A 22,847-nucleotide genomic window follows, 5' to 3' on the forward strand; every position below is an offset into this window, starting at 1 on the left:
CATTCAGAGATTAACATATAACATGAGAATATAACTACATTTCTGAAAACACAATTTCTGTCAAATCTATAGAAAATAAAATGAGCTAGTAATGATGATCTCTGTAGATGTTATTTTATTAATACATAATATTTTTTCCCTGCCAGTTTACTGTAAAAAAAAAAAACTATAATCTGATTCTTGAATATGGCCTGGAATATGTATCTTAATATGACATTTTATCACTAATAAATTATCGTATAAACGAAGGTGGATCGGATTGCGCATGCAGCTCACTAATCAAGCGGGAGGGGGCACTCGCGGTCTCATCCTGTCAAGCGAGCAGAACGCAGAGGAAGAACTAGAATAACGGTTGAAAAAAAGAGTCCCGAGTTTGAGTGGCACAGCGGCGGGTGTTTGAAGCTCGAGGCCGCTTACAGTTTGATTGTTGTGTGTTATTGATGTTAGCATCCATCCAGTCAGCGTCTCTCGGGTAATGAAGCACATTATTGTTCCTCTGGGTTGTGTTCGTGTCATTATTATATTCCGTAAAGACCCGTTCAGCCCGTGAGTTAAGGTACGTGGAGTTGTTTACTTTTTTACCGACTCTTTTTGTTGGCTAACTTGGCTACTTGTACGAGGTAACGTTAAATGTGTTTGTTTGAAGTACCAACATATATGGAGCTTGTTTTCAAAGCTTTTATGAACATTTTAAAAGTTATTATGAATATTGAATGCCTTGATTTCATTGTTCTAGGTAAACGAGCTTTAAATGTCCTATAGATAAATCTAGCTAAAATATTGCACGACTTAAATAATGTTAACTTATGACAACTAAATTATCTATTATTTCAAAGATATTTCATATTTTCTTCTTTTTTGCAATTAAGATTTTTTTTTCCACAACAGTTAATCGGTGAATGATTTTGAATATCGTCTGCTTTTTCATTTAACTAGTTAAACAGTAACGTTAAAGTGGAAATAATATTTAGTAATTTAACAAATTGTATATATATCATGTTATAAAAAAACAAGATCACATTTTATTATGTAATACTAATAGTGTTAACCAGGTTTAATTATTATTTTGTAATTTATATTTATTTTGTTGTTTTCAGCTGTTTTGTTTGTTGTTCTTAGTTCTGCCACACAGCTAAAATATTTAGTTCCTCTCTACTTTTTGCTTCCAGACACTTTTGTGTTTTGACAGCTGTTGTCTTATTTATTTATTTTTCATTAATGAATGCTGTCCACAGGTGACTGCCCCAGGAATGACCACTTCACAGAAATACCAGAACCCCAAACTCAGAGGTACAAATCCAGTGCCATCCGCAGTTAAAGCATATATTATGTACCTCATAACCATAATAGAGTGTCTCACCATGTGTTCATTGTGCTCCAGTAGGACACTCTGACACGGAATGGCTGACACCTGCTGTGTCTGAGAAGTTCCAGAGCCGCTTTGGATGGCGGCCCAGCACAGAGGACAATGGAGACACGGGTCTGGGTACCTCTGACCACACTGAAGGTGAGAAATCTGAGAGTGACCTGGTCAGCTCTTTCATCTCAACAGCCCGTCAGTCTTTAATATAAAATTGTGAATCACAAAATGGGATTTCCAGGCATGGAATATATAGTCAAGGAAATTAATGGAATAGTAGTGTATTCTAGTACAGTATTCCACGATGGAACCAGGCATGGAATACTATAATGAATACAAATTTTTCTAGTTATGTTTGCTAGAACTGGGTCTATTTGAGTGGAAACTGATCTTCTTTATCTAGTAATAAGTGTTGGGAGTAATGCGAGTTAAGCAAACAGATTAAGTAACTAGTAAAGTAACGCATTACTTTTAATTTACAAGAAAATATCCAAGTTACTTAAAAAAAAAAAGAAAAAAAAAAAAAAAAGTAATGCTAGTTACTATGTTTTCCCATTTACTGACTTCTTAGTCTCCTTTCCCCATATCGGGAGAAATTGGAAGTACAGAGGTGTTGTGTGTTACTATAGTTCTAGACTAAACGTGAATGTGCATTAATTCATTCCACTCACAAAAAAAAACAAAAAAAAACAAAAACGATTTAGTATTCAGCAAAATGAATTAAAAATATGAAATACAAACTCAGAATATGAAGCAAACCTGCAATAACTTAATATGTTAATAACTAATGTATCTAATTCCATTTTATTAACTTATGTATTTCCTGTTGACCTTTGATTTAGTTCAGATATACTAATAAGAAAAATGACTCTAGATAAACTACCAATTGTGCTTCATTGTTTTTTTATGGCTGAAGAGTGTTGAACCTTCTTCTCCTGTGTTCTACAGTACAGACGTGAATTTACTTCTCCTTCAGCCTGAGGTTTATTCATTACACTTTTTGGTGTGAAAGGGCTTTTATATTTGCTATAAATAGAACTTCTTATATTAAAAACAATCAAGTCCTGCTCATATTTAAAAAGTAACGCAGAAGTAACGTAACACATTACTCTCCATTCGCTTGTTAAGTCTGACGTCACGTAGCAGCGCTTCCGTGTCCAAACTCTCTATCAGTTACCACGAGAAAACAACAAAAGGTGCTAATATAAACTCACAATGTGATACAATACTAGCGAAAAACTTATAATCTTAACCTTTAACTCCATACCAAAGTCCCAGATAGCCAGACAATGAAAATATAAATATAAAAAAAATATATACAAATGATTTGTGTTTGGGACGCTGTGAGCACGGAGACTGTAGTGTATACCGTAAGTTTGAAAGCGTTTAGCTTAAATGATTAATATGAATAAACAGTGCTCATAAACGGCTGCTGGGGTAGTATTCTCAAGTGAAGCGAGTTGAGGCTTGGACCCGGAAGCAGCGCTTCTTATGTCATCACTTAACCACTGAATAATATATAAGTAACGTAACTAGTTACTTTTTTAGGGAGTAACGCAATATTGTAATGCATTACTTTTAAAAGTAACTTTCCCCAACACTGCTAGTAATCATAAAGACTCAAAATCATGAGAAAAAATTATGGAAATATAGTGGTCAAATGTTTCGGGAACCATGGAATTTATAGTAATAACTGTAAATTTTAAGTAATAATTTCAAAATGATAAAAGTAAATTTTCTCCAGTTCTACCATGACAAATCATACAGGATCTCTTACATTTTTACATTCGAACATCCTGTCAGACTTGATAAAAAAAAAAAAAAAATCCTGGAGAAAATTGGCTCTATTTGTTTTTAAAATAATAATATTAACATGTACCCATGTGCAAGAATAGAAATGAATGAAATACAAAATTTAGAACATATATTAATTATTTATTTAGTCACCAAAGAACATTATATATTAATCTTCAGATTTAATTTGTGACCCTTTATTTTTTTAGCTTGGCCAAACAAACAGGTTATGGTTGTAGTTTTTATTTACCACAGACATTAACTGGCTGGCTGTTTTTAGATTAAGCTGTCATATTTTTAGTCATGGAGATGTGCTCATAGTTCTGGAACTCCTATGAGATTTAGAGGAGGATATGATATTCCATACCATAGATTCTTCCAGGCGGTGTTGCACTTCCTCTGATGGGGTCACATTAGGAGGGCCTGACCTGGAGGACTGAATGGAAAGTCTGATCCTGGTCTCCGGGTTTTCTTCTCTGTGCCTCGTTAAACACGTAACGCACAAAGATTAACTGTACTGATAAGATGGTGTATGTCCATTACCACAGATCTGTACTGAACATGCAGTGTGGTTGAAAACATTACTGTGTGCTTTTGTTTAGCTTGTGCTGTCATTATTGTATTGCACTGTTTGGCCTGGTTTGAATGGTTTTAAGGCTTGATTATTATGGTAACTGTACTCAATTCAGCAGAGGTTATTAAACCCCTTAGTGTGAGTTTCAAAACAGGACAACAGCCTTGTAAGTGACTAAATCATTTTCTGTTTCAGTTTTTAGTAATGTTGTGAAAAGTAAATGTTCGGCAATTGTATGCTACTGTTCAAAAGTTTGGGATTGATAGGATTAAAAAAAATTTTTTTTAAGTGTATTATTTACCCTAGCCAAGGCCGCATTTATTTGATCAAAAAAGAGTGAAAAAAGTAAGGCAAATTTGGTGCTTAAGAAACCTTTCATTATTGTTATCAATGTTGAAAACAGTCGTGCTGCTTAATATTTTTTTTTATGGAAACCATGATGTACAAATATAAATATATACATGTCAATTTCTTAAACGTACATGTATTTGTGTGTGTATTTAAATATTGATAAAATATACAACACAATACACGCATGCATTATGTAAACACAAATGTTTATTTTGGATGTTATTAATTTGTTATTAAATTGTTTAAATTAAATAGCGCAGCCGTCTGAATTAAAATTATTTTACAATTTTTGTCCAGTGATCATAAACGACTGAAAAGGTCATGAAAATTCAGTATTCTAATGTTTATGTGACCAGCCTGTTATCTGGATATCCTTTTTTTGTTGTTGTTACCCTGAAACCCAGATAAGCTATATTATAATAGCAATAACGAACTGCTTGAGTTTTCTTACAGTCGTGGCACCTAGCAACTAAGATACCCTAATAATACAACTTTTATTTGTTTTTTAAACAGCCAAAACGTTGGCAACCCAGAACGTCTTGGCAGCCGTTTTGCTTTAGCAGTTATAAATATATGGTTGACTCTCTGTGGGCTTCTGTGTTGTGATGGTGACGGCTTTGTTTTGCTCTGACTGTTTCTTGTAATGGTAGAAAACCTCCCAGCGCTCCAAGAATCTTTCTTCGAACCAAAGAATTGTTTAAACCTGTCCTTAGCAGATGTTTAAAAGAGACACCCACAGGGCAGAGCCTCCCACTGCTGCCTGCCTCGTGACATCTCCACTTGTTTTGTGTGTGTTAATTGAATTATTGTATTTGAGGGACTTGTTTAAAGGCACTTCAGCAGTATTACAGTATAGAGGACTAATAAGCGCGTGTGTTAGAGGTGAGCTGTATGGTTTAAGCAGGAGTCCCACACACACAGACACCTCACGTTGTAACATGAGAGTGCTCTATAAATACCGCTAACCTTTCTGAGTGAACGCGCTCCTGCGCTAACAGAGCTGTAGGAGAACAAACTCTCAGAGCAGGTACACTCACCTTGCCCAAGCTTGACATTCATTTTTTTGAAGGACGAGTTCTGGCAGACGGAGTGGGTGTGTTTTAAGATCAGTAGTTTGTCTGTCATTTACTGAGGATTCATTGGGAAGACATGTTTTTTATGCCTCACTGCTCTTCAATGTATGAAAATGTAATCATTTGATGGTATCGCTTTTATTGCTTGCAAGGTGAGTATTTTTCGCAATTGTTTGGTGTGTGTTACTTTTAAGATCTAATGACATTAATTTAGTAGTTAATAATCAGGTAATTTAGCAACATACTCTTTGCAGTTGCATACTGTCTATATAATGTTAAACAGTGAGGCAAAATGGAAGAGCTTAACCACACACACATATTCAGATAGATATAAATAATATGTAGATATGAGTGTGTGTGTGTGTGTGTGTGTATATAGAGAGAAAGAGAGAATCGTTTTATTTTACGGCCTTTTATTTTGCTTTATTTTACTTGCTTTAATTTTTTTTCCAGTGGATTTTTTTTATTTTAGTTTACTTTTAGTTTATTTTCCCAGGGCATTTAATTGAATGTTTTTTAATTGATTTTTTTTTCTACATCTGTTTGATTTTACTTGCTTTAATGATTTTTTCCCAGCACATTTCTTTTTATTTTAATTTCTATTAACTTTATTCTTTTTTTAAATTCTTATTTGATTTTACTATATTTTATTTAATTTTACTTTGTTTTAATTGATTTTCCCAGAGCATGTAATTCGTTTTTGTTGTGGTTTCAAGGTTGCCGTACCATGGGGACTATTTTCAGGCCCTGCGTAATATCATTGCGCCTGTTGCACCCATGGTATGGCAGCAAAGTTATTGATTATTACGCCCCTGAATGAGAGTACAGTTCCTAACCATATCAGCCTAGAAAATTGCAACTTTTCATTTTGTCGGTCTTAGTACACAATGTAACTACAGAAGAGTCAAGTTTTAAATAGGAAAAATATCAAAACTCTTTGGCCATTTTTGAGCGAGATGCTAATGGTCTAATTAGATTCAATGATCTATGCTAAGCTACAGCTAAATGTGCTACCGCCTGACCCGGAGATCGGCTGAATGGATTAGAAAGCTGTAAAACTCAACTCTTTAACTCTAGGGGAGCCTATTATAAAAAAAAATGCAGTGTTCTTTTAAGGACAGGCACTTTTTGCAGGCTATTGCTCATTTTATACATAACTAGTATTTGGTTTGATTTATTTCTCTCTCCGTTTTTGTGTTAGACATCTGCAGCACCAGCAGCAGTCCCTCTTTCCAGCCCATCCGCAGTCAGATCCCCATACCCACTGCCCATGTCATGCCCTCCACAGCAGGAAGTCTTGCCCCCAGGCTCAAACCGCGTGCTTCTGAAGAGGCCCGGGTGTCCTCCAGCTCTTCCAGCTCCAAGTCATCACTCCCCAAATCTGCATCGTCCCCCAACCTGGATGCTCAGCACGATGGAAATTTAGATGCGACTGCAGTCAAGCCTGATTGCCTGAGCCGATACCGCAGCCTAGTTAATGGCCTCGATCACTCACTCTTCCCCTCTGGAGATCAGACACGGCTGGATGAAGCCCAGAAGTTTGAGGTACCTGCCATGGAGCCAACACTTAATCAGTCGGCTCTGCTTGGGGGACTTTGCCATGATGTACGGCAACAGCTGCAAATGACTGGGCTTGGGGACAATACAGGCTTGCTGGAACAGACCTATAAAGTTCTACCAGAGGCTAGGGCAGGCCTCACATGTCCCGTAGACCCATATGGCCAAAGGAACATTCATTCAGGGTCTGGTGCCTCTGCCAGGATGTTTTCCGTACCTCAGGGCCTGCAGACTCAGGCTCTCCTGAGGGACCAGGCCAGCACTGGAGCTTATGATCCGCTTCTGCAGGAACGCTGTGGTGAACTGGCCAGCTGGCAGCAGCAGAAGCAGAAACTTGAGAGTCTGCGGCTACAGGTGGAACAAATGCAGGTTAGAGTTCAGCTTGTGTCCTGCTGCATACGAGAAATGAAAAGGGAACAGTTATGTAATCATGAATCATACTTCTAACGTCAGTATGAAATTAGAAATAACTTTATTTCAACGTGTTGCTGGTTTTATTGTGCATAATTCATCATTGCATGCTGTTCCAAAACTATACTTTCATCAAAATGTTCAGAATTATTGCTGTATCATTTATCTACTATTTATTAATGCTTTGAACCGGATTATTTAAAAATGTAAATTTTAGTTTAAGTTAAATAAGTTAAGTAATTCTGTGCTTTTGTCATTTTCATTCGTTTTTTAAATAACTATATTTAGCTCAGATTAATTTTTTATGTCCATTTTAGTAATTTTAGTATTTTTAGTTAGTTGCAGAGGGTTTCGAATTTTTCATCTAATAGTATTTTATTTCAGCTTTATTTCAAATAAATAATTATTTTTATTATTTTTATTTTATTTTTATTAACAAACGAATGTGGTATGTAAAATATATGCCTCTAAAAACAACTTAGGCAATGCAACCAGGGAAAAGAAAACTTTAACTACCGTATTGTCCGGACTATAAGTATAAGTCACTTTTTTTCATAGTTTGGCTGGTCCTGCAACTTATAGTCAGGTGCACTTATTTATCAAAATTAATTTGACATGAACCGAGAGAAATTAACTAGGAGAAAATATTACCGTCTCCAGCCGCGAGAGGGCGCTCTATAGCCGCGTTTCCACCGCAGGAACTTTACCCAGGAACTAGGGACTTGGTCCGGTACTTGGTGTGTTTCCACCGCAGGAACCAGGAACTAAATAAAAGTTCCGGGTAAAAAAATGCCCCCCAGAAAGTCCCTGCTGGCGAGGTGGTACTTTTTTAAAGTTCCGGAACTTTCGCTAAACATGCTGATTGGTTGAGTTCACGCAGCATTGGTTGAGTTCAACCACCATTTATTCGGATCAACATTTTCAAAATATTACTGTTATTGTGTCATGAAATGTAATTTTACAAGTATTTCAGGCGAGAATGTAGTTTAAAACTCAAATCTGTTGTTTATTTATAAAGACAGCGCCTATTTAAAAATGTGTTTCGCCGATCTCTGAGACGGTGAGCTCCACGCAATCAGCGGGAGCTCAGTCCTCATGTATCCGCCGAGAAGCAGCCTCTCCTGGGATAGACCTTCTGTGCCGCTGGCTCTGATGTGTCTTTAGTGGTTAAACATAAAATATAATTCAGCTGCGGGGTAAATCTAACAGGTTTTCTTTGGTCTGTATTCAATTTATCTATATGTTAAAATGAAAATAAAAAGGCAAGTCTATATAATATTTATTTCATTGTAATGGCTGTATATAACGTTACACTTATCCCTGAACTAAGTACATTTCTGCAGCTGTTATTATGTTTAAATGAAAATGAAAGGAGGCATTGGTATTTTATATCCTATTTCGTTTTATTGTAAATATACTGAGGGGAAAATTGCAGTAGCCAAAGCGATCTGAGTTCACGCAGCATTGGTTGAGTTCAACCACCATTTATTCGGATAATTTTCAAATATTACAGTTATTGTGTCTTGAAATGTAATTTTAAAAGTATTTCAGGCGAGAATGTAGTTGTTTAAAACTCAAATCTATGGTTTATTTATAAAGACAGCGCCTATTTAAAAATGTGTTTCGCCGATCTCGTAGAAGGTGAGCTCCACTCGATCAGCGGGAGCTCAGTCCTCATGTATCCGCAGAGAGCAGCCTCTCCTGGGATAGACCTTCTGATATGTGCCGCTGGCTCTGATGTGTCTTTAGTGGTTAAACATAACATATAATTCAGGTGCGGGGTAAATCTAACAGGTTTTCTTTGGTCTGTATTCAGTTTATCTATATGTTAAAATGAAAATAAAAAAGGCGAATTTATATAATATTTCGTTTCATTGTAATGGCTGCATATACACATTTCCCTGAACTAAGTACATTTCTGCAGCTGTTATTATGTTTAAATGAAAATGAAAGGAGGCAGTGGTATTTTATATCCTATTTTGTGTTATTGTAAATATACTGAGGGGAAATTGCTGTAGCCAAAGCCATCTGAGTTCACGCAGCATTGGTTGAGTTCAAACACCATTTATTTGGATCATTTTCAAATATTACAGTTATTGTGTCATAAAATGTAATTTTAAAAGTATTTCAGGCGAGAATGTAGTTGTTTAAAACTCAAATCTGTGGTTTATTTATAAAGACAGCGCCTATTTAAAAATGTGTTTCGCCGATCTCTGCGACGGTGAGCTCCACGCAATCAGCGGGAGCTCAGTCCTCATGTATCCGCAGAGAGCAGCCTCTCCTGGGATAGACCTTCTGATATGCGCCGCTGGCTCTGATGTGTCTTTAGTGGTTAAACATAACATATAATTCAGGTGCGGGGTAAATCTAACAGGTTTTCTTTGGTCTGTATTCAATTTATCTATATGTTAAAATGAAAATAAAAAAGGCGAATTTATATAATATTTCGTTTCATTGTAATGGCTGTATACACATTTCCCTGAACTAAGTACATTTCTGCAGCTGTTATTATGCTTAAATGAAAACGAAAGGAGGCAGTGGTATTTGATATCATATTTCGTTTTATTGTAAATATACAGTAAGGAAAATTGCAGTAGCCAAGGGGAGCTGACTGAAGTTATCAAGTACGCTGCTGTTTATAGATTCACCGGACTTGCGTCGTTGCGGACATCACACTCCCCAGTGGAATGCACAAAGTCTGAACCAACTACCGAGGATGCACGTCCAAAATCAGCGTTAATCAGCGGTAATTTGTATTGAGAAACGCGCGCAGACCTACGTCACCAGTCTATTTGCCTAATCTACCCGGTACTTTACACCGCGGTGGAAACACAGAAAGCAACAGGTCTGGGGGGAAAAAAGTTCCTGGGAAAAAAAGTTCCTGGTACAAATGTTCCGGGTAATTTCAGTGGAAACGCGGCATATGCTGCTCATTGCTGCTGTAGTCTACACTGAAGACATAGAGCATCCTCTCGCGGCTGTAGACGGTAATGTTTTCTCTTGGTTCTTGGTTCTAAATAAATGCGACTTATGTTTTTTTTCCTCATCATGACATATTTTTGGACTGGTGCGACTTATAGTACGAAAAAATATGGGAATAGCAATTTAGGCTGATTTCACAACAGTAATGAAAAAGTGAACGATATAAATGTTTGTTTTTGCTTATATTTATTTTAAAATACTGATATTATCTGCGCAATTTTGAAAGAAAGTGATTTGAAAAAATGTAATTGTAAGAAATGATGAGGACATTCGAGATCTCAATGAAGTTTTTTGCCTTTCAGCAGTTAATGAACCCTTAACATCCCAAACAAACCTTTTATCCTGTTACAGTTTACCACCCCATATATATCTGTGGTCTGTATGTTAATAAAGTCCAGACACCCCTCAGTCACCCAACATGTTTTCCATGTTTATTTAGCTACCTTGCTTTATATTAATTTCTCAATATGGAGTGATGGAAAATACACTGCTGTCAATTTGTCTGAGAGACAAATCAATGGATATACTACATGTTTTGTAAATCTAAAATAATAACTGCTATAAAAATTATTGCTGCAAATTGCAATTATGCAATTATACTGTCAGCTTAGTGGCAGAGACATTTTCTTCACTGCATGAGCTTGTAACGGTTCAACAAGCTGTTCCACCTTCTTTTGATTGACAGGATGACCAGACCTACAGATTTGATCTTGTTTAGTATTCATTGTCAATTGAACACATCATACTATAGTAAAATGGGTTGCAAAACCACTTCATGTTGACTTTAAAGTTAAAAGAGGTATCAGTCTTGGCCCAATTGTGTTTTTATGCCCAATTTAAATGTGAGTTTACACCTTCCCACCTATTTTTATTGCAGTTAATGACTGGAGGAAATGGACAGTATACATCTCTCTACCCAGCAACTTCTCACACAGAGAACATCAAGTGGGAAGCTGTCATTAAAGCCAATGAGAACTTGCTAAAAGAGAAAGAATTTACCATTGAAAGGTAAGTTTTTAGAAGCATCTCTCATCTTACAAAGATTTTTAACATTAATACAATGTAGTAACTGGCGCATTGCAGGCAGAAGCAGCAAATGGCCCAGCTGGAACAGCGTCTCAGAGAGAGTGAGATGCAGGTGCACAGTGCCATCATGGGGCGTGGAGCCCCTTACACAGATGTCTGTCTGTTGAGACTGCAGGTTAGCACACATGCATGCACAGCCTTTTCCTTACACTGTATCAAAACATCTCTTTGAGTTGTCCTCCTTCTTCCCTATGTGTGTGTGATAGGAAGCCCAGCGGGAAAATGCTTTTTTGCGAGCCCAGTTTGCCGAACGCAACGAGTGCTTTACCAAGGAGAAACTAGAAGCGGATCGGAGACTGGGTGCTGTGGAAGCAGAGACACAACGTCTGAATGAGGTCTTGAAAGAGAGCAGTGAAAAACATGCAGAAGAGTTAAAGAAACAAGAAGAAAGGGTGAGCATATGCAAGCTTCATCATGTGACCTCCTCAACCACATATGAGCAGAATCTCACGGAACTGATGTTTGAATTTTCATCTTGTTGTTGCTGTTTACTACAAAGATCCGAAGTCGAGACAAGCATATCAATGGCTTGAAAAAGAAGTGTCAGAAGGAGTCAGAGCAGAACAGAGAAAAACAGCAGCGGATTGAGACGCTCGAGCGATATTTGGCTGACCTTCCAACTATGGAAGACTACCAGGCCCAGCACAAAAAGGTCTGGAGACTCTGATGGTTCTGTGGTTTCACAGCAGTTGCTCGTAATGCTCATCTTGAGATTTTCTCTTATGGTGTATTGCCAGACACTATTGTATCATCCACTGCACCCATATATCACACATCTGCTCCTATTGTATTCCTTATCTTAAAGTAACACTCTTCTTACCCCACTGGCTTACAAAATCCCAAGCTCTCTATGCTTCTTCTCTAAGACATTGTTTTTTGGGAGAAGGTCTTTTTTTCTTAAATGCACCATAGAATGCATTATGGAATTATGTAAAATGTCTTGTTTATCTCTTTTTTTAAACTGCTTATTTTATTTACTTTCAGATTTTTAGCTGATTATTCCCTGTTATTGACATCAGGTTACACATATTTTACGAAGCTACGAGAATACTTTTTTTGTGCAAAAAAACACAAAACAATAATAACATAATTTATTCAATAAGTCTTCTCCTCAAGTTACCATCTTCCACCATTTGAAGAGTACCCCAGAACATAATCAACGTGTCAGCGAAAGCAAGCGTGCACCTGCTGAATTTAAACAATGTTGATTACATTCTGGAGTACTCCATGAAGTTCTAACATTTTAAAGCTGCAGTCGGTAACTTTTGACGCTCAAGCGGTTAATAAACAGAACTGCTTGCGTGTTGCGGAAGGACATTGTAGCAGAGCTGTGGTCAGTAACTTTTTTTTTTGTGTTCAAAGTATACAAAATGTATATAATAAGTGGGTACACCATGAATCCATTTTCCAAACCGTGTTTTTAGCTTGTCCTGAATCACTAGGGTGCACCTATAATAAGTGTTTATATTCGGACTATTTTAGATTGCTTCGGGGGTACCGCGGCGGAGTAACCCAGTACCTTTGTGATTCTTCATAGACATAAACAGAGAGGAATAGTTCTGGCTACAATGTTCTTCCGCAAGACGCAAGCAGTTCTGTTTATTAACCGCTAGAGCGTCAAAAGTTACCGACTGCAGCTTTAAGGCTTTATAATTTTTTAAAAGATTTCTAATGTATTATTTATTTCAAATAAATGCTGTCCTTTTGAACTTTTTATTAATCAAAGAATCCTACAAATGTATCCTGGTTTCCACAAAAAAATTAAGCAACCGAACTGGTTTCAACATTGACAATAAAAAAAGCATATTTGAATGATTTCTAAAGGATCATGTGACACTAAAGGCTGGAGTATTGGCTCCTGAAAATGTAGCTTTGCATTACAGGAATAAACTACATTTTAAGATATATTGAAATATAAAACAAATGCAAATATATTAAAATGCATCCAGTCTTTGTGAGTGTGAGAGACGTTTTTCAATAAAATATCAAAATTGTACAGACATGACAGACATTTGTACAGACATTTTTTTTATGTTGCCTATCCATCACCCAGCACTTTAGTCTGCTGTTTTAAACTGCTGTTATTTTCATTCTCAGTCCTCCGTTTTAATTCAGTTCCGGATGTTGTATTGCAGCTGGAGGAGGCAGAGGAGAGGACGGCTGAGCTACAGGCCACTGTCAGAGATCTTGAAGCCAAACTGGAGGAGGCCCGCAGTGCTGTGCACAACAAAGAGACCCAACTAGAAGAACAGAGGCGCAAGGAGAGAGAACTGCTTTCAACAGTCACCAGGTAGGGAAAAAAGCCCTGATTGCACAAAAATGTCCATTCATTCGATTTTGAAGCATTTCCATTTAAGGGGTGTAATATTGTTTGATTTGCTTGTGTGTTTAGTCTCCAGAACAGAGTGCAGGAGAGCCTTGAGGATGGAGTGAGATTGCCTTGTCTTGACATAGAGAAGCTACGAGAAGAAAACACTATACTGAAAGAGGAGCACCAGCGACTAAAAAAGGTTTTTATTCATTTAACTTTGCAGTAACACTTAATTTAGCTTAGGGATGCTAATAGTGTTGAAGCATGTGAATATATATATATATATATATATATATATATATATATATATATATATATATATATATTCACATTCACATGTTCTGTGCAAATAATTTCAAACACTATCTGAATGAATCTTTCTTTCTTTAGGTCATTGAAAAGCAACTCAGGATAATGGAGCAGCTTGGTTCACAGATCAGGGTAAAGACTACTTTCAGTTTAATTCAGTTTTATTTGTTTAGCGATCGCATTTTTAACCTATTTACATTAAAAAAAAAATGCATTTGGCAGACACTTTCATCCAGAGTGTCGAACTGATAGTGTATATATTTGATTCTACATTTGATTATAATGAATGTATTTAATCATGTGACCTTGTTGTTGCTAGTGTCATGCTCTTCTGTAATGCTAATGTTTTGCAAATCGGTCTATCTATAACTGGTAAGGACTACTGGAGATCAGGTCTATTTTTTTTTTTTTTTTTTTTTATGAAAAGTTTTATGTATTTGATAAAATATAGTAAAAAAAACACTTGTTATATTTTAAAATGATGAAATGTGATGGAAAAGCTAAATTGTCAGCAGCCATTATTCTACTATTCAGTGTCACATGATCCTTCAGAAATCATTCTGATATGCTGATTTGATGATCAAGAATCATCACTTATCAATGTTGAAAACAGTTGTGCTGCTAAATTATTATTATAAATTTTTTTTGGAAACGGTAATTAATTTTTTCAGGATTCTTTGTTAAATGCAGTTTTCAAAAGAACAGCATTTATTTGAAATGGAAATCTGTTGTAACATTATAAAATGTATTTTACTGTAAATTTTTAAAAAATTTAATGCAATTTAACGAACATCATAAAAAACATTCTTTTCCAGTATTTTTTCTTTCAAATGGAACCGGTTTTGAGTAAGAATTGGTCTTAAAGACTGTAATTAGTTGTAATTTAAGTAAATACATATACCTAAGAGCAAGGTATCGTATTCTATGATTAAGTCTTCAGGAATGTACTTTCAATTGTATCTAGGGGGTGAAAAATCTTTACAAACACCTTCCTCAAAGTAGGAGGCTTCTTTAGGACACCTGATATTATTTTAGTGTCGACAAAAAGTCTGTATATTCGACACTTTAAAGTGATTTCAAGTCCACTTAAAATGTTAGTCATAGTATCCTGCACCAAAATCAGCTGCAGTTTAATTTATATGAGGAACATGTTTAATTTACAGCTATAATATTGTGTGTGTGTGTTGTCTTAGACTCTGGAGGAGCAGCTCTCTCAGGAGGAGTGCAGTAGTCAGGCTCTGCGAGAGGAGGTTGCAGAGAAAGAGGAGCGTCTGCTCCAGTTACGCACCGCTATGAAAGAGGTTAGAAGTTGACCATAATGCATATCCAGCTCTTTGTCTTTGTGTTTTCATGGCACACGGGAGAACTGAGGGTGTGCATGTGTTTGTATTTCAGCTCTCAGCACAGAACCAGGAGCTGATGGAAAATAATCTGACACTGCAAGAGCGTCTACAGGGTGAAGAGGTGCCGAGTGGTCGTGGTTTGCTCCCTATGGGAGCCCGGCTCACCCAGAAGCTGTATGGAGAGATGGCCGCCTGTCTGTGTGACCTCCGCTCCCTCTGCAACGTTCTCACCCAGCGGGCACAGGGCAATGACCCAAACCTCTCCATGCTGCTCGGTGTTGCCTGTAAGTGCGCCCTCTGCTGTCAACAGGCTATACGGAATGCTTGCACTCTTTCAGATAATGCCTGGATATAAAAGACCCTAGCCAGAGTAGTGTGATATTTAATTTTCGACAGGAATCAAAATGATATATATATATATATATATATATATATATATACAGTATATATATATATATATATATATATAAGCCCATTTCCTCCACTGAATAATAAAAAATAAAAAAAGGTAATTGCAACTTTATCTCGGAATTCTGACTTTTCTGTGAGATATAAACTTGCAATTCTGAGAAATGGAGTCAGATTTACGAGATATTTGAAAATTTTGAATTGGTAAAAAAAACCTTTTTTAAGAGTTTTTCAGAATTGCGACGTTTTTAAAAAGGTTTTAAACAACCCTTGCTACTGATGTTAGAGAATAAAATGTTATCTTAAATATCTTATCTTTATATTAAAGTTATCACAGTAAAAGTTCAAGTTAAAATCTAAATGTAAATAATCAAATAATGTTTATAATTAAGAGTATTTCATTTTGTTCAATTTCAATTTTGATTTAATTTGATAAATATAAATTTTTTTTTTTGATTTATGCACTTTAATTTTGTATTTTAAAAATTAAAGTTGAAGCTTTTATCGGAGAAAATGAATCAAAATTACCAACAGGTTTTTCCTACTTTTCAGAAACACAATTAAAATCTTAATACACATACACACAAACATGTAGAATATCACACTCACTGTGATTAATATCACCAATACCTAGTACAGACTGGCTCCTCGTCTCTTGTTTTGTATTAGCTGTGGTGATTACGGCTCAACAGTTTTCACCATGCTCTCATGGAAACTCAGTACAGCAGGATTGTTGTGCTATCTGTGTTGTGGCTATTATCAGCGGTGACTCTGACCCAGTGTCTGTCTGTCTGCAGCAGCTCCCGCTCCAGTAGGAGAGCAGTGGGAGGACTGGCTGAGCCCCGAGGGGCTGCAGAAGAAGCTGCAGGAAGCTCAGCAGCTCCGTCGAGACGTCGAGGAACTGAGAACCACAGTCTCTGACCGCTACGCTCAGGATATGGGAGAAAACTGCATCACTCAGTGAGCTCGGACTATAACGGCTTGTGCTCAGATGAGGGTAACTCCACATCACGAGTGCCTTTAAAGACACTACAAACTCTCACTACAACACAAACCTTCTTCATGAAGGATAAGCGACACTAAGGACACTGTAATCTCACAAACCAGAGGGCTATTTTTATACATAAGATATTTTTCTAAGATTTCGATGACTTTGTGTGCAGTGGAAAGAGAACGATTTAATATAAACCTTTCCATGTATTTGGGAACGTCTGTGATGAAGTTGACAGTCAACTGAAAATATTTAATCTTTGGGTGCAACTAAGACGCTGTGTTTTTTTACAATGGCAAAGTGAGTGACTCTTGGTCGTGTGTAACAAGAAGATATTAACTGGTATCCATCATCTTACAGTAAACCGAACGAACACAGAATCTGAGGCTGAGGAAATATTTGGCTACTTCTGGCTGTTTGAAATTACACCAGCAGATCATTTGTGTATAAAGATGGAGAATAGACATTCCCTATTATTATATGTAACAACCAAAGTTCATCGTGATCAAAGACAGAGCAGATCCAAACAGTGTCCATAATGAGTCTTGGTGTACATGGTATTATACAGACCAATAAACAGGGACATTTTAAAGAAAGAGGGGGCTGTAAACATAATATTAATTTCTGGTTGTCTGTTAAATAAAAAAAGTTAATAGAATGCTATTTAAGTTTAGGATTTCTTAATTACCAACTAACTGATCATATCATCAGTAATTTCAAAGGTATCTCGAGAATCTAATGACATTATTAGGTTCTTTGCTGCTGCAAAACTAACACACTAAAAAATATTATTTTTGTGTCACGTATCATTTGAACTGGTGACGTTTGCTTATGTTTGTGTGTTGGGGTATTGAGGGGCAGGATTGTATTGCCAGTAAAATAACAGGATATATGATGTGTTCGATCGTAATCCATGCTATTGAAACAACACATCAGAGGAAACTAACTGGTGAAGCAAATATTGTAGTAGTGCATGTCAAATATTAGAGCAGATGCCTCGCGTTTAGGGAAGTAACCTGTATTCACTCATTGTCTTTCCACTGTAATGTGTGACTGCAGAGGTATTTGGATTCTATTATTATAAAGGGACCATATATTGTGGGGAGTGTTGCGTGCTAAATTGATACATTTTGGTCCAGAAACATCACTTACAAGTGTGAATGTAATTTGACAATGCACCAGACTTTTTATATTGTAAGATCTTTCAAGTTTAACAGAAAACCAGCCAGGCAAACAAAAAGATTTATGCCAAAATCATTCTAACAACACTAAATGAAATATTTGTCTTAAGCTGTTTCCGTTTTTAGAAATAAAGCTTTGTATTTCAAAAGTAAAAATGTGTTGATTGTGTTTTTTATTTATTTATTTTTTTATGTATAATGCTGTAAAATGTTCTCTTTTGATAATAACATAAAAATACTGGAATTTAGACTTTGGTGATATGTGACCCTGGAGCACAAAACCAGTCTTAAGTCACTGGGGTATATTTGTAGCAATAACCAAAAATTTTGTTTCTTATTTTTTGCCAAAAATCATTAAGATATTAATTAAACATGTTCCATTAAGATATTTTCTAAATTTCCTACTGTAAATATATCAAAACGTAATTTTTGATTAGTAATATGCATTGCTTACGAACTTCATTTGGACACCTTTTAAAGGTGATTTTCTCAATATTTCGATTTTTTTTAATGCACCCTCAGATTCCAGATTTTCTAATAGTTTTATCTTGATCAAATATTGTCCTATCCTAACAAACCATACCTCAATGGAAAGCTTAGTTATTCAGCTTTCAGATGATTCATAAATCTCAGTTCCCTTATGACTGGTCTTGTGGTCCATGGTCACATATAGAAATAACATTTAACATTTAGTCACTTTTAATATTGACATTTAATATGTAATTACACACCCTCCAACAACAAAAGTTATTATTGGGATGCATGCTTTTTTTTTCTTTCTTTTTTTCGTAATTATTAATAATGTGAGTAGAAGCTAAAGCAGCCAAATCTGTTTAATATAGAGAAGTTTCAGTGTATTTAACCTCACCCAAAAGATTGTTTTTAAATGGAATTCTGCAAATAATGAAAAATGTTTAAAAGACTTAGTTGGAACATTTACAATAATATGGAAGTCAATTCTAACCCATAGATCACCTTGGCACGAGACAGGGTGTCTCTTGGGTCATTTACAGAAATTAGAAAAAGCACTTTTATATTATCAGTTGATAAACTATTGTAAATTGAATTTCTTTAATAATTTAGTTGTCAAATTGATTACTACTTAAAATGATTGTAAACCTATTTATTGATGTGTTTGAGATTTCTTTCCGGAATGATCAATTTCTGGATCAGTGAGATATTTGAAGAGTGCTGTGTTGTAGCATCACCGTTAAAGTGTGTTAATGATGCTCACTCGCTGTGACATGAGATGATGGTTGTTGTTCTTTAGTTAAGGACTGTTATGAGGCTTGAGGACACCGCAGCAGCAGCAGCGGTGCTGCATTTAGAGTCAGACCACAGGACAGCAGTAATCACTGTAGCACTGGTGTGGAAATGCAATAATAAAATTGTTTATTTGTAATCTAAATTATATGAATATAAATCTAGACATGCAAGTATTTTTTTAAATACATACTGTATGTATGTGTATTTATATATTCATAATAAATACACAGTCGGCTTGATTTTGCCAAGTAAGACATGTTCCTGGATCAACGTCTTTTGCTGATGCTGGATTAACATTATTAGTCAAAAATATAGCCCCAAACCTTAACCCTACCCATAATTTATTCATAAAATCAGTGGGAAATGATAGCTGATTAACAAAGGTGTAGAAGGACCTAACTATGATTGTAAGCCTAAAACCGATTTTTCTTGGAAAGTTATAATTCAATTCTGATTGGTTGCTTGGAATGTTTTTCCAGGATCAACAAGGATGTTGATCCAGGAACATGTTGTACTTGGTAAAATCACGCTCACCATAAATATACACAGAACAAACAAACATATTTGGCAAACAAAAACTTATTTTGGATGTGATTAATCATGATTAATTAACATATAATATAAATTATATGAATATAGGTATATAATATGTAAATACATGTAAACATTTTCAAAATATATACTTTGTGTGTCTTTATATATACATAATAAATGCGCAGCACACACACATGTAAACAAAAATGTTTCTTTTGGATGTGATTAATCACGATTAATCGTTTGACAACACTACTTATACTGTTCAAAAGTTGTTTTGTTTTTTTGAGTTTTTGAATGAAATGAATACTGTACTTTTATTCAGTAAAGTTGAATTGAATTGATCGTAAAAGGCTGTAAAGACATTTCTAATGCACAAAAGTACAATATGAAAGTATATAATGTTCAAATTAATGCTGTTCTTTTCAACTTTCTATTCATTAGAAAATCCTGAAAAAATGTATAGTTTCCACAAAAATATTATGCAGCACAGATGTCTTAAGTATTAATAATAATATTAATCTTTACTGTATTTTTAGATAAAATAATGCAGCCTTGGTGAGCTTAAGAGATTTTCTAAAACATTTAAAAATATTACCAACTAAAGTTGTGTAGGGTTAGGGATTTGTTCAATCCATTATCCTAAAAATGAGCAATAGTAATCCTAATGATGAAAACTTTATGGATTCACAGTCCACACCAGGAAGGTCACATCAGAAAACCTTTCCTGAAGTTCAGGAAAAAACCCATCCATCAAGTCCTGCGTGCATTCAAGAAGGCAAAACTTAAAAGGAACGACAAATCTTGATGTTTCATCAGTAAACGGAAGCTGACTGTGGAAAATATATGGTATTTATGTAGTCAAACTAAGTGATGTAAGATATAAAGCAGGAAAATAACTGAACACGTGTGCTTGGGTCTTGATTGGAGTGGAATGGACTACTGAACATCACAATGCCATTTTTGTAGAGCCAAAGAGGTATGGAAGCTGCTGGGTGAGTTTGGGTCCACCAGGAGCAGCGGTCACAGGGGTTCTCCTTCCCCTGCTACGAAATTCATAACCTGGATGTTCTGCAGAACAAATAAATGCATGCAGGACCAGGTCAAATTTCATTTCTAAAGTCTTGTGTGCATTAGTTGCTAGGAAGTTGTCTGTTGGTCTGCTCATCATGTTCTTTGCAGCTTCCAACTCCGATAATTCCATAATTATTTAGAAACTTCCGTGTGGGTGGGAAAAAGCCATTCTGTTGAGTTGACAATAACTATTTTGTTGTAATTATACAGGAATTAACTCTTTTGTTGTCTGCAAAGCATAACAAACATTCACGTACGTAACCGGTTGAATGAAAAGAAATCTCTCAAAGTTGCTCACTAGGGTTTTGAAGCCAGAGGCACAGTTTAACCAGTTCTTCATCTTGGTTCTCATTACTTGTAGATTTATCTAAAGCCAAAGACAAACACATTTCCATTAAATGATCTTTTTGAATGCTGAAATTAAAAAGGGATTTAAACTTAAAATGTTTTCTTTATTGGTTCATACTGATCTTATTGTATGTAGTCTATATCATGCTAACTCAGTATTTCTGCAACTTCAATTTCTGTCTAATAAATAATAAATTACCTTTTGCCTCTTGCAAACGATTCAGTTCCTCTTCCAGAACTGCAATTCATCTTGCCCTGGGCATGAAATAACAGGAAATTAAGCTAATATCACATGACACCTGAAAAAATGGTATGAGCTGTGCACCTGGAGACATTTGATCATTGTAAACACAGGATTGGATACTTAAACTGAACAGAAAAGCAGATTTAGACACCGAGTCCACAGTAGATTTACATATAGTCATTTAGCAGATGCTTTTATCTAAAGCGACTTACAATAGAAGCAATCAAGATAAACAAAAGAGTAATTATATGCAAGTGCTACGAAATGAAAACGGATAGACTAAAAAAAGAATAGAGCAAGCTAGTGTTAGAGGCCTTTTTTTTATTTATTATATAATAAAAAGAAAACCGAACTTGAATATCGCATAAAACATTTTCGAATAAAGCACCGTTTCCATCCAACGAGTCAAAAGGGAACAAAATCGCCACTTCCTGATAAACTGGCACTAAGGCTATCTCTAAGAGAAGCCAGTGAATATAATAATTTTAATAAATGCGGTCATTGCTTTTAGAGGTGGCTGCCTGCTGTTAGGGAACGCAGTCATGCAAGACAGTAATTATACAGAAATACTTTGACGACAGACTTTCCTCAGGCATTTCAGAACGACCAAAACAACATAGAATGAACGAGATCGACGGGTCTCATAGCGCAAAGTCACACGACTTTTTCCAATGTGCATGGAGGAATATATTCGGTAAATGTGTTTCCGTTGCAGTCTATGCGCATTTTTTTCTTATCGGATAAAAAAGTTATCCTACTCAGTTGTGAGCATAATTTTTTTATGCGCATTTTTTAGAATTGATGGACATCTTGGCGTTTCCATTCAGCTATTTTTTATGCGATAGGCTCATCCAAAATGTGCATAAGAATAGGTGGATGGAAACATGAGACTGTAAAAATAAAGGAAGTATCTTACCCTATGTTCAATATCCACAGCCTGAGTGTTCACCTTTCTCTCAAGCTGAACAATCTTCAGCATCTTGACATATTCATCATTCTGCGGAGCTGTGACATGTTTAGAGAAGATTTGTTATCTTTTATGTTTGATAAAAACGCTTTAGTGGTTGGTCAATTAGGTCACGGTAGCTTCTTTTGCACAACCTTTGATCTTACAGTGGAAAGATTGTCCGTGATGTGTAGCACTGGCTGGTAAAGATCTCTCTGAATAATCAGCTTCATAGTATGAAACATCAAAACTGACATTTTTAAGTGATTTATATCATCCATGGGTGTATTGTTTTCTCTGTGTATTCTAATTTGATCTCGCATATGCTTTTATATTCCATCACTGGCATAGGTGGAAACCTTCCATTTACATAATCTGCAATAGATTGTTGCTTCTGATTGTTGACATTTATCATGACATTTATTCGCTTGCCAGGACGGATGGGGAAACTGTAAAATGTTTGTATGTCTTACCATTGTCTGATCTTTCTTTGAAAGCCTTTCGATCACAAAAAACGGATACGACATTTGATTATTTCAGAGATGGTTCAGATAGTTCTTGTAATGCAGTCTCTTTGAATTCTATAACTTAAAAAAAAAAAACAATGATTGCATTGACATTTAAAAGTACACTGTGCAGAAATATTCAGTCACTTTTTGTAAGTACAACATTGACACTTGTCCCTCCTTGCGGGCGGAACGCCG

General features: G+C 35.8%; 1 protein-coding gene and 1 long non-coding RNA gene across 5 annotated transcripts; one reads left to right on the top strand and one right to left on the bottom strand.

Annotated features, from left to right (window-relative positions):
- Positions 1-321: 321 nt before the first annotated feature.
- On the top strand, positions 322-17,818 carry LOC113115904 (centrosomal protein of 85 kDa-like). Of its 4 annotated transcripts, none has more exons than XM_026283632.1 (14): positions 322-556; positions 1,236-1,290; positions 1,382-1,507; positions 6,354-7,078; positions 10,980-11,110; positions 11,186-11,303; positions 11,395-11,580; positions 11,688-11,840; positions 13,324-13,478; positions 13,581-13,698; positions 13,890-13,940; positions 15,002-15,109; positions 15,204-15,435; positions 16,357-17,818. In XM_026283632.1, exons 2-14 carry the CDS (start codon positions 1,251-1,253, stop codon positions 16,521-16,523), a joined length of 2,310 nt encoding a protein of 769 aa, XP_026139417.1. In that variant the 5' UTR covers positions 322-556; positions 1,236-1,250; the 3' UTR covers positions 16,524-17,818. The 4 variants fall into 4 exon arrangements, with proteins under 4 accessions (XP_026139417.1, XP_026139418.1, XP_026139419.1 ...); XM_026283633.1 differs by having other exon boundaries at positions 16,360-17,818; XM_026283634.1 differs by having other exon boundaries at positions 1,385-1,507.
- Positions 17,819-19,866: 2,048 nt separating this feature from the next.
- On the bottom strand, positions 19,867-22,697 carry LOC113115909 (uncharacterized). Its single transcript, XR_003293956.1, has 3 exons — positions 22,114-22,697; positions 21,153-21,208; positions 19,867-20,972 (listed from the first exon to the last, which is right to left on the bottom strand). It is a non-coding gene; the product is annotated as an uncharacterized LOC113115909 (long non-coding RNA).
- Positions 22,698-22,847: the final 150 nt, after the last annotated feature.

This window comes from Carassius auratus, chromosome 16 (genome assembly GCF_003368295.1).
Source record: "Carassius auratus strain Wakin chromosome 16, ASM336829v1, whole genome shotgun sequence".
Taxonomy (NCBI): Eukaryota; Metazoa; Chordata; class Actinopteri; order Cypriniformes; family Cyprinidae; genus Carassius; species Carassius auratus.